The sequence below is a fragment of the Hipposideros armiger genome, unplaced genomic scaffold (assembly GCF_001890085.2).
Source record: "Hipposideros armiger isolate ML-2016 unplaced genomic scaffold, ASM189008v1 scaffold_660, whole genome shotgun sequence".
Classification (NCBI taxonomy): Eukaryota; Metazoa; Chordata; class Mammalia; order Chiroptera; family Hipposideridae; genus Hipposideros; species Hipposideros armiger.
This window is the reverse complement of record NW_017732010.1, coordinates 295,005-311,192: the sequence shown is the minus strand read 5'-3', so window position 1 is coordinate 311,192 and position 16,188 is coordinate 295,005. Positions and strand designations below refer to the sequence as shown.

General features: G+C 33.2%; 1 protein-coding gene across 2 annotated transcripts in view; it reads right to left on the bottom strand.

The window, feature by feature from the left end:
- Positions 1 to 549: 549 nt before the first annotated feature.
- CALCRL (calcitonin receptor like receptor) overlaps positions 550 to 16,188 on the bottom strand; it is a 100,023-nt gene continuing 84,384 nt past the window's right edge. For both annotated transcript variants that reach the window (XM_019626137.1, XM_019626136.1), the window contains 6 exons: positions 15,474 to 15,627; positions 13,925 to 13,985; positions 13,777 to 13,843; positions 9,137 to 9,355; positions 8,933 to 8,974; positions 550 to 3,692 (listed from right to left, as the gene is read on the bottom strand). In XM_019626137.1, coding sequence (XP_019481682.1) covers positions 3,468 to 3,692; positions 8,933 to 8,974; positions 9,137 to 9,355; positions 13,777 to 13,843; positions 13,925 to 13,985; positions 15,474 to 15,627 — 768 coding nt within the window. In that variant the 3' untranslated portion in view covers positions 550 to 3,467. The remainder of the gene's footprint in view (positions 3,693 to 8,932; positions 8,975 to 9,136; positions 9,356 to 13,776; positions 13,844 to 13,924; positions 13,986 to 15,473; positions 15,628 to 16,188) is intronic.

Here is a 16,188-nt window from a genome sequence, read left to right as displayed (position 1 = left end):
AAAAACGTTTTTGTATATGCATCACCAATAACTACATGAAAGTCAATGGGTAAACCAGGGAGAATAGGAGAAATTAAATTGCAACGGAGGAAGGTGTGTTGCATGTTGCAAACAAACCCCATCATAGTGTAAAAATCTGGAGAAAAAAATAATATTCAGTTTGTGAAGTTTTTAAAATAGTTGTTTAACAAATTTTCTCCCTTACTATCTACATTAGGCCTTCACATCCCCATATGGTTCCTCTTTCTTTCCACTTATATTTCTGTGAGTAAAAATTGCAAGGTTTTTAAATGGTTAAAAATTTGAAAAGACTGAGAGGATCACTTCTAGGGCCACTATTTGTATACATTGTAGTTTATTTGGAATTTTCTAGCTTAAAAAAATAAATTCCTAACATTTTAAAATATGGTTTAGGAAATGGTGTATGGGTGTATTAAAGACTTCAAAGGGGATAATAGAGATATAGTAATTGATTGTAAGAAGTATGCCACTGATTGCTGCAAAGAGTTATGTTGGATTATTCAGCACTCCAGTAAATATAAGTGAAAATCACTTTTAACTCATAACTTTAATATTTTCATACAATCAAAAAATAGAGATATACATTAAGTAGGCATAACATGAATTGTTATAATTGCTCAGAATATCTTTGGTATGTTTTATAGGTAATAGAAATGGTGGTTTCTATTAGCAGGTTAAAACCAAGAGAAAATTAAAATAAGTTCACATTTTTGAAAAAATTATTAAGCAATAAATACAGCACTACAGCTATCACTAATTCTATGTACATTGGATTACACTTGAACAAACACTAAATTCCAGAATGGATATTTTATGAATAAATGCATTGGAAAAATAACTTTAGGAAAAAACCCCAACAGATTAGAATTTTTAAAAAATTAAAATATCACTTACACAAGTACTTGAAGAAAAATAGCAGATCTGCATTTTAAAAGTTATAAATTCCCAAAATTAGTTTTTAGATACTGAAGAAGTTTACTTTTAAAATATTGATATTAATTTTTCATCATGATTAAGATACAAAAGAGATCTTAATTAGTACTTCAGCTTTAGAGAAGTCTAAAATTTAAAAAATATTACCCCTAAAAAATATTAGTACAAAACTAACACAGAGTAATTACTGCTTACAGCTGAAGACTGTACAATAGATAAATCCTGGCCATAAAGGAAATGTGATCTAAAGTTAATATGATAAAAACACAATAAAAAATCTTGAAAATTGCAGTGTAATTTTAATACAATGCTAGCTGATAATTTGACATTTTCTACTGTCATTTATGGTTGAGACTTGACAGTTTGTCTGGAAGAATGGTGAAATATGTACAGTATCAGCAAAGGATTTTGATCTGTGTCTTTGAATAATAAATAGCTAAAAATTGAATTTATTTAAAGGATTCCTTTGTATAATTTAGTCAGTAGAATGTTCAGAACAGCCTATATTCCTTTTTCTGTGACCTTGCTATGAAATCCACAAATTTGACAAAGTCTTTACATGTATATAGATAGATACATTATAAGAGTATTAGCTAGGCCATTTAATATGTTATTCTTACTAAGTTAGATGATTTTCCTGGACAATTTCAAATGACTTCTGAACTCACCATCTATTGACAGCTTAAGAAACAAACTTTGATGACTGAATTGTTTAATCCATTTTAAGCAGATTGATACACTGTAAAAACATATACAAATAGTGACTTCTCCTCCCAAAACTGACTTTTACTCATTGATGGCATTTTTGTTTTTCATATATTTCAGTGGAAAATAATTTTAGGGAAATTGAATCACCTTTAAATGTCATTTTAATTCATTAGCAAGGCTATCTTCCATCTTAATTTAATTATTCCATAAACATACTGACAACAATTCTTACTCAATGCTATGTTCAAATCTTTTGCTGATTTGTATTATCATATATAGTAGCTCTATTAAAATATTAAAACACTGTATATGATATATATTGTATTCTTATAGTTTTAAAAAATAACCTGGAATATTTCCAAAGCTGTATATCTTCATAAAGTAAAAGTCAGAAAATTAATATTTTTAATGGGGTAAAAACCATAAAAGTAGCGGGTTAGCATTTATTACAGTAGGAGTCACTAAAATTTTCTGGATTAGAAAACAAGTTCATCGTCAAAATAAAAAGAGAAATATGTCAAACATACCTATTATTAAGGTATGAAACACCCAAGCTCATATGATCAATTAAAATATGGCTTTGAGTTTGTTTTCAATAAATATTTTATATGTTATCATAGCTATTTTGTTAGTTCTAAACTTCTGATGCTGACATCTGGTTGTCTTTAAAATATTTACCAAATATAGAATTCCAGACTCTATTTTATTATAAAATCTGCCCAGACACAGTATCAGATATCAACATTCATACATTGTCACATTATGTATTTATTTTTTAAAATGTTACCTAGAGTGTATGTATTTGACTTAAGGCTATAAAATAGAATAACTGAGTATTTACAAGCTTATTTTTCACAACATTTTTTTTTCTTTCACAAACTGCCAAGGAAATAAGAAACCCTTCATTGATTTTCTTCATGTGAAGTATTTGCTAATTTGTCTACACAGTAGAGATGGAAGGGGCAAAGTTTTTGTTTACAGATACAGGGACTCCGGTTCCCTCTCACTTATGTAGTAAGGTAGGAAAGCAGCTGAGAAGGTGTTTCATAGTATCAACGGAGCTGTCTCCCTAATGATACCAAAGTAGGACTGCATGTCATACATACTGTTCATCAAGTCTCAAAAACAGATATGACACAGAGTATAACTGTGATGTTTCAGCAAATGAGTAGCCGGCAGCAATTCTGCTCAGTTGCCTTTCTTGGGAAGAAGAAGGTAAGTTAACAGGAGTAAGTAACTCCCTATCTGTTCCATTTGAAAGGGTAAATACAGAAAGGGCTAGACTATTCTCTAAGGGGAAAAAAAAGTCAACTGCACCAATGAATATCAGATAAAGATTTAAAAAATAAGTGAAAAGCTAGTTTTCCCTCCACGTCTGCAGACCTTAGCTAGGTCTCTTTATGACAAGAGTAGATTCATGCCCAAGGTGTATATAAACGTTTAGAGTCTCATTCATTTGTGAGTTCATGCAGTAGTGTGCTAGAACTGGCTTACACCAGCCACAACAGTTGATTATGGTCATCTTTTCCTAATTCCACATTCAGTGTTGTCAAGTTAATAGCTTGAAATCAGCCAAGGTAGGACCAAAGGTAGTAAAAACTGGCAACCATTACAAATCAGGGCTTTCTTTCCCCTCCATAGAGATAGTTGTCAAATATTTATCAACACAATGCTGAATTCATGTGAGGGCTTTCTTTGTGGTACTCAAGAAAGTCACTTAATATTGAAGTCTTCTGGTTATAAAGTCATGGATCCAAGTCCTTGAGTTAGGAGTGGCATAAAATAGTGAAGCAATCCTGCCTCTATTATATAATATAATCGTTGCACTTTTCTGGCTTTAAGACAATATTTTCAATATCATGGATGCTTTTTCCATTTAAGTGTTCGCTTGGGCAGTCATGACTATAACCTGTGCCATCACTGATTGTTGACACAGTGTAGGATGCGCTACGAAGAGCATCTGAATGGGAAAAGCCATTTCCAAATTGGATTTTATATTGATTCCAGTTTCTTCTCAGAATTGCTTGAACCTATCAATCAAAAAGAAACAGAAAAGACAAGAGCAAGCCATTATTTGAAATGAAGATATTGTATTTATGAGTACAATAAAATAAGTTATGTAGAAAAGCTTTTTTTTAAAAAAAGCATTAATGTTAGTGAATAATATTTCTCTTTTTTACTTAATTTAAAAAATTTAATTGAGTGAACCATATTTACATTAGGAAATTCACTGCAATTACTCTGTACATTTATATTCCATTAATATTTTCCTTTCCATGCCTTATCTTTGAGCTTTAATAATGTGTATGGATGTGTTGTCATAAAGCAGTTAATCCAGACCTCCCAATTACAAGTTTGCATGTACAACGTTGAGTTTTGTATTAATATCTTTATTAATAGAATGAGAAGATGAGTGAGAATATACAGGAAGAGGGAAAAGAGATGAAAGAAAAAGAAGCAGGGGTACAGGGAATATAAATCATCATCATCATCATCATCACCATCATCATCACCATCATCAATAGCAGCAGCAACAACCTTTGATTGAGTGATTATCATATGCCAGGTATTGTGCTGCATTCTTGGCAGTGGGGGTCAGCTCCTCTGAGGAGCTTACTACCCAGAGAGAAGAAAGTGTTGAACAGATCATTACAAATGAGATGAGTATTGTGAAAAACTAGATAGGTCATATATAGTGACTCTGGTTTTAACTGAACATAAGGCACTAGGCTTCTTTTCTTCATATTGAGTCTGTGAGGGCAAATGAGAATATTCAAATACATCTGCAACTCAAGTAACCTGAACCAGGTATCTGATGAGTGAGGAGACTGGCGGGAGCCCTCTGTTTCTAGGTTACATATGTATTGGCCACATTCCTGTGACCTGATCTGTCTTTCCAATGCATATGTAGTTTTGAATTGTCTTCCTTAGGCTCTCTATGCTCTTTGACACTTTGATTGCTTCCTCAAAGGGAAGCTGAGCATCTAAACGCAAATTTCCAGCAATTCATGTACTACGAACATACTCATGCAATAATTGTTTAACTTCCGACTAATTATATATAATTCCTCGAATGTTTACTCATTATATTCATGTGTGCAAGTCAATATTAAACTTTAAAATGGGGCTGGCTTATTTGAGTCTTTTTCATTTACTTGTGTAAGAGGTCAAGAAAACAATTCTCCTAATTACAAACTCTCTCTCTAGGCAATAGGTATTCCCAGGATATCTGCAGCTCTATAGGAATATTCAAAGTCCTCTTAACCTTCTATATTCTATCACTTAAAGTCTCATTTCATGTTTTAGCATGTAGAAAAATGGAAGAAACAAGTTAATGAGTTTCTTTAGAATTCAAAATGGATTATTAGAATTTCAGGTAGCTTTTCTTTACTGTATACTCAAAAAAATTATGTAATGAGAAATGTAATAAATTGGTTTTGAAAGTTATATTATTATGAAATTCAGAACTTCAGGGCTTTTAAGCTTATTTTTTTATGTACGCTGACTATATCTGAAGGAGTAATTTATAGTCATGTAGATTTTCTTTGAAATAAAAGCATTTATAGGACAATAAATATATCTTGCAAAAAATTATACGTTGTTTCCCTTATGGGTTAATAATGTATTTCCAAATTCTCCAAATAACATTTAAATTAAGTAATTTGAAAATAATATCTGTATATGTAATATTGTCAAGAACATAAATGATGAGTGAATTGACTTTACGGCATGACTTTTAAATAAATATTCAGAGATTTAAAATAAAAATGACCCTTGGCCAATTATCCAGATATTTCTGATAGGAATTGTTTTTGATCCTGATTTTTATGCTTAATTAATTTCCCCTCATTTTGTGACTAAATGCTGGACTGATTGAATACATACACTATATAGTCTCTGGTTTTGTACAAAATATTCTACATAAATGTTATGGAGAAGCTGACAGGAAGTAATATCTTAGAAGTGAATGTAGGACTTATAGTCTTAAAAAGGGAAGCTTAAATTCAATTCTAAAAGTCAAAATGGTTTTGGAAATATCTGACTCTTTGCTCTTGAAATATCTGCTTTGATTAAGATTATCACCTTATTTCTTCCTTGCAACTAAATCAGAAAACCATGGAAAGCCAGTTTCCTGAACAGTGAGTACTTATTTACTGAACTTAAAAATGAGCCTAATTAAAGACCCATAGGCCTTGTAGACATCTGTTTCTGTATATTACTCTCTATAGGGATTTTTTTTTCACCTTTAATCAAATATCACACCTGTTCAACAGGACATTAAAATGGCCACTTTTAATCAAATTTTAATGAGAAAAATTTAATAGGGAAAGATAACAAGAAAAATCACCATTGGAAAGGAAAATAGTCCGACATTATTAAAGACATGAAAATGTTTTTATTGTTTTGCATGACTGTTATATAAATAGTAAGGCCAACTGTTTAAAATATAACATTACAACTTTATATGTCTTTTAGCACCTGATAAGGAACCAATTCTATACTCCTTAACCTAAATCAGTTAAAAGATATTTAATAGAGCTACATATAAAAATTCTACCTAGTTCTCATTACAGAATGTGGGTTTGGTTATTCTCAACAAATGTTTTTGTTCACTTTATAAAAATATCTACTCTCAGGTGTTGTTAAATATATCCCTTAGGCTGGGGAGGGCATTTCTGATGACTAGAGTCCCTTTTTATGCAAACAGCACACATTTTTGTCTAAGTTGACTAGAGATGAGATGAATGTGGCCTCCGTACCTACAAAGCCACAGTTACTTAACTAGCGAGAAATGCAAATAGCAATATGTTGTCTAAAATATAAAATAAATTAAATGTGAGAGTAAAACAAAAAGAGAGGCATTAAGCTAAAGCAATCTATGTGACCGAAAGTGGAAAGCAAGAAGAAAGCCTGAGCAAATGATTTTAAGATGTACGTGACGTAGTTGGAACCACACAAAATGAATTTGGCAGCTGTGTCTTTATATTATGGGAGTAAAAAAGAACGAAGAGGCAGAGACAATCAAGGAGGGATTATGGTATTTCTTAAAATGAGAAATGAATCATACACAAACAGAGATTATATCTTGAGAGATGAAGAAAAGAGGACAGACATTGGAGATGTTGTGAAGAACTAAAAGATTTGGCAACAACTTGGCTCAAAGATTTTGTATTATTGTAATTTTCTACGGCCAACATTTTCTCTGTTTTAGGGCATGGCAGAGGATCAAGGTCCGTGTCTCTTTTGCTTACACAGATAGGATGCAACAAGAGCGTTAGGCATTAGTTTAGAGACTAGCTGGGCACTTTAACGGGCCAGTTTGGGACTTGATTTCGATATGATTCATATTCCCTTTTATACATGTATTTTTGAAAATGAGTGATTTGACAAATTTAATCAGGAATCTATAACGTACTGAGTATCTACGGAGGGTGGAGCATTGTGCTAAAAACTTTACATCTTTAGTTTACATTAAATCTTGTGGGACTTGTGTAAGAAATTTGCTTTTATTTCTTTTTTAATAAAAGTGGACCCTGAGACTCCAGGAGGTTCAGAGTTTTGCCCAAGATATCACAGCCAGGAACAAAGTGGAATCTTAAGGGTTTAAATGCATTGCCATGGTAGTGCCCTTAGTATATACTGCTTCCAATCACAACATTTTTACTAGTGATTATGTTTTGTACGCTTACAATGTACCCTTTATAAAAAATCAAATCTGTTTCTGCCAATGCAGAGGTGTATCTTTCATATTTCACACATGTTCTTTGGCATGTTGTCCATAGCCCTCATCTATATTTAACTGTAAAATCCCATATAAGAAGTAAATATATCTATTTAATCCAGTTTACACATTAATAGTTTATAGGGGTATGTAACAATTGTTTTTTGAATTTTATTATCAAAACAAATGATTTATTTATTCTTTCTCATTGCATTCTCAGTCTATACTTCTCATTGACTTCAGAAAAATAGTCACTGTTGTCTTCTGTATAGTAGAAGGATCATGGAAGCACCATTTAAAGATGTTAAATAGAGCCTACTATGTTTTTCAGTTCTATACCCCATTGTAAAGAAATATATGAAATAAATACCTATGCTTAAATATTAAAATATATTTAGTTTAAAAATTAAACATGAAATTTTATTATATGCTATGACCGAGAGGTAAAATATTACTTAAGTAAAGGTAACACTACAATAAAACCTTGAATTATGAGTAACTTGTTTTGCGAGTGTTCCCCAAGATGAGCAAACATTTCTAATACATTTTAATGTGGTAAACGAGCGATGTCTTGCAATATGAGTAGTTTGTTTCTGGAACGAATTATGCTCACAAACCAAGGTATTACTGTATTTAGTAGTTTTTCATATGTGCATGATTTCCAATGTTGATTTGTTTTATAAGAATTGTTCTCATAAAGTTATGCCAACTGTTTCTATGTGTTTTCCATATGAAGCTTTGTGATAAGCTCCAGTTACCAAGGGTCTCAGCCTCACTCAGTTGCTGCCTGGATTTCTAATCTTTGTTGAATTTTGCCAAAATTCTCCAACAGGTTAAAATTCGTCAAGTAGATTAAAAACATCTAGAGATAAGTCAATATAGCTCTAACTGAGCTATAATGCTATTCATATACATAAGAAATATGGTACTGCCAGTTTCTAAAATGCCTGAAACTTTTCAATTAGGAAAGCCTTGGATAAAAATATTGAAATATCCAAGACCACATTGACATGCTACAAATTAGAGCATTCTATTGTAAATTTCCTAACACACTGTGTCTCCTTCATATGTAACTGTGAGTTTAAGTTCTTTAATCCCTTTTGTATCTACTGTAAAACTGTTTCCAAAGACCATATTGTGAGTTAGACAAAGAAACAGAGAAAGGGGGAAAATGAAAATGAGCCAATTCTTTATCCTATTAGAGTATATGTATATTCTATGAAGTTAAGTATTGCCTCGCACCATGCATAAGTCAAAGTCCAGGCTTAATAGGATTAGTTCAAAAGGTAGGTCAAAAGACTAGATGAATACAAGTCAATGATGGAGTATTTTAAACTGAGGCTATATTTGCCCTAGCCTTGAACTCCAATATGACCCGAGCTTTTGGGAAGGAGAGTTGCATCTATGAAAAGAGGTTTTATGGTTCTCTTTCCTGATAGAAACAAAATTTGAAAGAGTTGTTCTTAAGGAATTCATAATTCTGTCATTTTTAAGAAAAAATATATTGTTAATATAAAATTATAAAAGGAACAAAATCAATCACCATACCTCTCCATTAAAGAAGCAGAAAATTGTAGAGACCAAAAGACCCTGTAAAAGAAAAACAGAATAAGTTGATTCCAAATGGAAAAGATACATATTACACTATTTGTAACCAATTTACTGCATATGTAGTCAAAAATAAAATCAAAGTTATATATAAATTTAATACCAAATTTCTCAAGCTGCCTTCAGGATGTAGGAACACCATACCTGATAGTGCATAAGAATGTGCATGATGTAGTCGTACACCTCCTCTGCTATCCTTCCCTCAGGTCGCCATGGAATCAGCACAAATTCAATCCCGAGTAATGGCACCAGGATCAGTGTAGCTCTCACGGCTTTCATGTAGAGATTGGACTCTGCCTGGTGAGTAACTTTCAACTTGGTGATGAGAACACGTACAATATTTAACAGGAAAAAAAGATTTACCTAAAAGAAAATAAAAAGACATATGGAAATTATTTCATATCTAATATTAAGAAGCATTACTGAAGAATCTTTGATTTTCTAAATCTTAGAATATTTTCAATGTACAAGAATATCTTTTACTAAAGAGCATATCTGCCTATGATACAATTTATTATTTCTGGAATTGTGAGTTGTGAATTTAGCAAGTACATCGATTTTAATGGAATTAGGTTTTAGAAAAATAAAATTGTGGTGGAATTACTGTGGAACATATTCAGTTGAGAAATATCTGAGTGTTTTTCTCAGCTAATTTTCTTTTTTTAATTTTGCTATCATTCAAAAACTAAAGCTTTTAAATATTTTCACCTCAAACAAAGGAAAGGTTTGTTTATAACAAATTCTAATTTTTAAGTTTCTCCTCTGTATCAGTATCCATATTAGGTACTTTCCAAATACATATTATACTGTAACAACCTTTTTCATCTTTTTGGTTTTTCTTTTCCCTGTTTCTTTTTATAGCAATAATCCTCTCAACTACCCCAAGATAGTTCTGTAATCCTTTTTATCCTTATGAGTAAGCTGAATCACACACTTGAACTAGTTGATATTCAACCTGCCTTATTCTATAGATAAAAAAAATTTTGGCACCCCACAGGGCTTTCTGTTTTGTTAATTACTTTCTGTAATTTCATATTTACAGTGCATTAATACCTTTCCCCAAGAGAAAACATTCTCTTTGAAAGGGAGGCATAAGATTTCAAAAATATAGTGTGGATAACTACATTACTCAGAAAATGAACAGAGTTGTGCTGAATACTTCTATCTCTAGCTCTGTCTCTAGCTCTATTTCATTTCTCTCCTATCTTGATCCAAGTCAATATCCTTTACTTTTGTCTATGTTCTCTATGCCCACTCCTATGCCTTCCATAGGGTTATAGGCATTAACCCCAGAAGAGCCTCTTAGGGCGCTTATGTTATTCTCTTTCTCTTTTTCTGACTCTGACTTGTAGCATCTGTGCTTGTTTAATAATCCCAAAATTTCAAATTGCATACCAATATGTAATTTATATCTGGATACTTTAATAAATTGGAAAATAATGGTAGCATCTCATTTAATGTAGAAAACAATGAACAAAAAACAGACATTTGCTGATCTAAGACATATGTTATGAAAATAGCTGGGCATAAAAATATTCCACTATTATTCTTAGAGAATTCAGTGGAACATATGCTTCAAAAAACTAGAGCTCACTATAAGCCTGATGGAAACACATCTATGAAAAGTAACATGGCTACAGACACAGGCATGCCTCTGCTACAGACAAAAACAGAATAAGTGATTTCAGCAGCTGTAAGAATGACATGACGGATCAACACATCAGCTGTTACTCTACCCATCCCGCTGTAGTCCCTTCCTAAGCATTCATTGCTATTTTAAAGTTTTAACTAAATGGAAACTACGACCATCCCATAGAAGAAAAGATAACAATGCTCTTTTATCTGCTTATAAATTTAGAATATAGACTATTACATAACCCTCATCTGTAAAATCATTCATTACAAAAATCAGTAGAAATGTTGCAATTTAGATGCCCATCATATGAAAATTTCTAAATGCAAAGTATCTCTCCCAACTGGCAATTCTGGTTCAAAATGTGAAACTAGAAACTGGAAAGCCATCCTAGTTTATTTTCCGCAAATATAGTATATCCATTTATTTTAAATAAAAATAGGAGAAGGATTTTGAATTTCAGGTGAACTGTATCTGAATCTCATCTATCTTAGAGCAAAACTAGTTAAGGAGAAGGGGAGAAACCTGTTTTACTCCAACACCCATAAAGGTCACATAGCTAGTGGGCACAAAAGGACATTTTCATCTCACGATGTCACCCTGGGGTCCTGACAGGAAGCAGGGTGAACCAGCACAGTGGCGGCGGAAGGATCCCGGGGGAAGACGTTCCTGTAGTAGAACAACCAGCAATCTCTTAACTATGCACTCAAGTGCCCTGACTATCTCTCACTAAACCCAAATGAAATGCATCCCCTCGCACTTCCCCTTAGCAAGATCTCAAAAATACTGTAGCCGCTCCAGTACCACCCTGCTCAAGAGGAAACGGCATAGAGGAAGTCTGAGTGGAAAAAACTGATTGTGGTTGAAATATCTTATTTATAAAAATCATACAAAAACATGTGACCATATAAACAATTGCTAGAGCCCCTCCCTACACCTTGGAATTAGCCAGGAGCAGTGAACAGTGCCTAGAGCTTAAACAAGAACAGGACAATTTATCCTAGAAAAATGGGCTCCTAATCTTCCTTTAGGTCAAGAAGATGAAAGTTTTACACAAATAATGTGGATTTTCACTTCCTTCTTACAGTGCAACTTGGGCTATATTCCTATATGATATTTTACTCTTGTGGCACCATCTGCTTACTCTTCCCTCACAAAGTCGATGTAGACAAGCTTTTCCAAGTATTGTGTTAGTTGCTATTACATTTTTCATTTGCTAGGTGCTTTTACTTCTCCATGGATCTCTCTGATTTAGGCTTCAGTCATATTCTGCTCCGCAAACTCAGTACTCTTACAATAAAATTTTGCCCTACATATTTTTTTGTAAACTCCTGGGTCGCCCAAACAATGTATCTTTGTGCTCTCCTCAGGACAGAATCGTGGTATCGTATAGAAATTACAAATCAAGAAACTTCTTAAGGCATTTTGAGAGGTTATTATATTCTGGTCACTGTGTTAATCGCTTAATAGGATATTCCTCATTTAATCATTGCAACATCCCATGAGGTATTTGTTCTTATTATTTCATAATCGCGGATGAGAAAACAAAGTCACAGAGAGGTTAAAAATAAAACAAAACAAAACAAAACAAAACAGAACTTGCCCTGAGATCTGCAGCCAGCAGTGGTAAAGCAAGGTTTCAGCAATGGCCCTTTTAGTACAAAGAATACAAAGCTAGACTGTCTCAAGTTATCCCTTAAATACAGTGTGTCACCCATGTCCCTAGTATATGCAGGGAGCAAGAGAATAAATGCTCCTGCCTCTAAAATTTTCACTAGTCTACATGAAGGTCTATTACAATGTGCATGAGATATAATAAATTCCATACATTGATTTTTTGAACTGGCTGTCCGTGTGGCTAGGCACAAACCAGAAATTTGACAATTGCTGTGTGCTTTATACATGTCAGGCTAAGCACTTTTTATGTATTAGCTCATTTAATTAATTGTTAAAAAATTAAAGGTTACTATTGTTACATTCTCTATTTTACAAAAGTGGGACTTGAGGCACAGGATAATTAGTTTAATTGCTTAAGATCACACAGCAAGTAAGAGGTGGAAGAAGAATTCGAACCCAGGTAATCAGCCTTCAGAATTTAATCCTCTTAATTACGACATGCTTTTAGAGCATGATTTAAAAATGATACATTTGACAATGGCTTGAACTATGTTCAAACATAACCCTATACTAAATTGCAGCTAGCAAATATAGTAAAATAATACAAGAATATTTGTCTAAAAAACAAAAAAAAATCTGAAAACAAGAGTTAGGACACTTTGAATTTTGGCTGAGAAACAACCATCTTTGTCTTTTTATATATAATCAAATATCAGTTGTAATTGCAAAGACTATAATTACATTCTGTTCTTTAAGGCACTATGAGAGAAAGTGTATTAATTTGGGTTAATTCATTTCCCCATTGAAATAATGTAATGAAAGCATTAAACGTGACTTCTGTTTCCTTGCAACCACACTTAATGTGCAGTATACTTGTATTAAGTGATGATCATTAGAATAATGAAATAAAAGTTGAAACACTACTCTCTTTTCCCTAATTAAAGTCTTTTCTTTATTGGACTATTACTCTTATTGCTGACATAGCTGTGTAGGTCTTTCTTGTTGGCCATTCCCACTTTCTGAATCCATCCTGTCCTGTGCTCTGCCCTGTACCCCAAGAAGCTCTGAGAACTGTGCCCTGGCCCAAGCTTTCTTGCCCTCTGACATTTGCTGCCTTTGGCCAGTGGGAGGAACCCAGAGAACAGAGCACAGAGGTGAGAGAAGTTTGAGTATTTCTTCCTCCTTCTTTTTCTCTCCTACGCTATGGATTTGGCAGTGGCCATGTTCCTGTACCCACGGCCAGAGATTTTCACTCTGAGGCAGGAACTCGATTCTGTTCCCTCTCTGGGTCCAGCCATGATAACAACTTCCCATTGTTGGTCCCTGGTGCTCACCATCCCTCATGAATGAGTTCCTTTACTCTTCCTGCCAACACCTCAAATATAACACCTTCCTCAAACCCTTTTCAATTAAACACTGTGAGCATGTCATCTGTGTCCACTGGGATCCTAAAGAATAGCATAGGCCAGATGTTTCAGGAAATGGAAGTCAAAATATGAACAATGATGGAAAAAGGAGAACTTTAATTACATACCAGTAAAGCAGCGCAAATTGGGCCGTGGATAATATAGAGGAGATGGGTGTCAGAACTGATCCAGCAGCTGGTGGGAAAAACAGAAATTATGTTGAAGATTTTTGTTTTACTTAGTTCTAATAGAAATCAGAACGAGATATTATCTTACTTGTCATTGTAATATAAGCTTCTGGCTATGGCGTGTGTACAAGCAGGAATCAGTGGAAATCCTGTAAATATCAAGGAAAAAGAAGATAAGTAGGCAACTTTCTCTATAAATGGAAGTCCTAAAGTATGTCATGAAATGTGAAACTCAGAGATACTCTAGGAGCAAAAATAACTGGTCACTGTAAGTTTATCGAGTAAATATTATCTGTATAGTCAAACAGGTAAATGTAGTAAAGAGTTGTGTGTGTGTGTGTGTGTGTGTGTGTGTGTGTGTGTGTGTGTACCTTTTCTTCTAATAGAAATCATTTTGAATCAGAGGACTCTAGAGCAGGGGTCTGCAAACTGCAGCTCACAAGCCACATGTGGCTCTTGGGTGTGTACATGTGGCTCTGACGTAAAATTGAAAATGAAAATAAAACTATCACAGTTTCATTGATAAAATTTTTAGAGGATGTTATTCATGTAATGGTGATTTCACTTGTTTTATGGCTCTCAAATAATTTTTAAATTGCTGTGAGGAACAGGATTGGCTCTTTTGTCTCAAAAGTTTGCCAACCCCTGCTCTAGAGTCTAAGTCCATAAATGTGCTCCTAAGGCCCAAGACTTAGAAGAAATCCAACATGCATATATTTTCTGTAAAATGGCATTGCCCAATATTTGCTAGATGATCATATGTGGGAAAAAGTTGAAACTGGCTATACAAAGAAGAAGAGAAGAAAGGGAGAAATATCTCATGTATCAGAAAACTGCGTATTTTGAGCATTCTAAATCAGATCTTCCAAACACGAAATAAAGAAATGTTTTATAAAGGTAATCTGAATGCACTAAAGATTGTATTTTATACATAATTGGACATATCTGTATTATTTGACTGGATAAATAGAAGATAGATAGATGATAGATAGATAGATAGATAGATAGATAGATAACAGATAAAGTATAATTTCAGTTATGTTTCTGGAAACTAGTCCTATTGAATTTACAATATTTTCAGCATTTTATATTTTGCATTATTCCTGTTACTTTTTAAAATATGCTAGATGTGTTTCATTGTTTGCTTTGTGAATAATACCATGTCAGGAGATTGTATGGAAAATAGTTCTTTTGTATGCCCTTATTCAATGACTGATCCCTCTACTCTTAGATAAAATAATTTTTTTTAACAAACATTTTAAAAATGGAACTTCAAAGCTAGTTGAGCCCAATGCCCTCATTTTGCACATGAAGTAAAAGGAGATTCAGAGCAGTACAAAGATTTGATCCTTAATTCATGATTCTAGTTCTATTGTTTTAGTACTAGGTATTTAGCCAAGATACACATTTGATTATTAAATAGAAAAAAGCACTGTGGTAATAATTGACCTGTAAGTGCTGAAAACAACGAATCGATAGCATTTTATTAAAATATTTCAATTTACAGCAATAAGGAAATCACCTGAATTGTTTTAAAATGATTCACAATAAGTATGTTTTTATTACAAAGGAACTGCATGCATCTTCTGAAAACTTTCTTAACAAGGTGAATCAGCAGATATGTGTAATGGACTTACCCCAGCCAAGAAAATAATACCACATTAAGCGTTGCTTCTCTGCAAACACGGCCACCACAATGAGTGTGTGTAGGTAAACGCCTTCACAAAGCATCCAAAAGTAGTTACAGCCCATCAGGTAAAGATGAATGAACTGGAACACTTTACAACTAACCTATGAAGAAAAAAAAGAAAGCAATCAATATTTAGTTGTTTATGAATTCACATGTAAATCAATAGTCTAGTTTAGCTCTTATTGAAACATGGAGTTTTCTCTCCTTTGTACAAAATTTTACACACTAAATGATTTGTAAAACACCAGTCTTTGTCTTCATCTGATGGTGCCTCTAAAGTTTTTGGCCCGTTGACTTCAAAGATTTATAATGCTATGCCTCCAAGGAAAAGTGTGCATTCCAAAACTACATTTAGTGGATGTGTGTTTTAGTTATTATGTAATTTTAACACAGTGAGGACAGGGCATTTAAATATATAGACACAAATCTGCCTCACTGGTCCACAATGTGTTAAGTAGAAAAGTTTCACACGTGAATGACTTTACATCTATCTACATTTATTTTAATTGTGTCAACACGAACCCCTTGATTGTTGCATTCCGTTGGAAAAATCTTAATCATTATCTTAATAATTATAAAAGCAGTTCATGAAAAGTGCCAAATCCTTCAAAAATCTTGCATATTACATGCTAACAGTGCAAATACTTATTAAATAATAATCT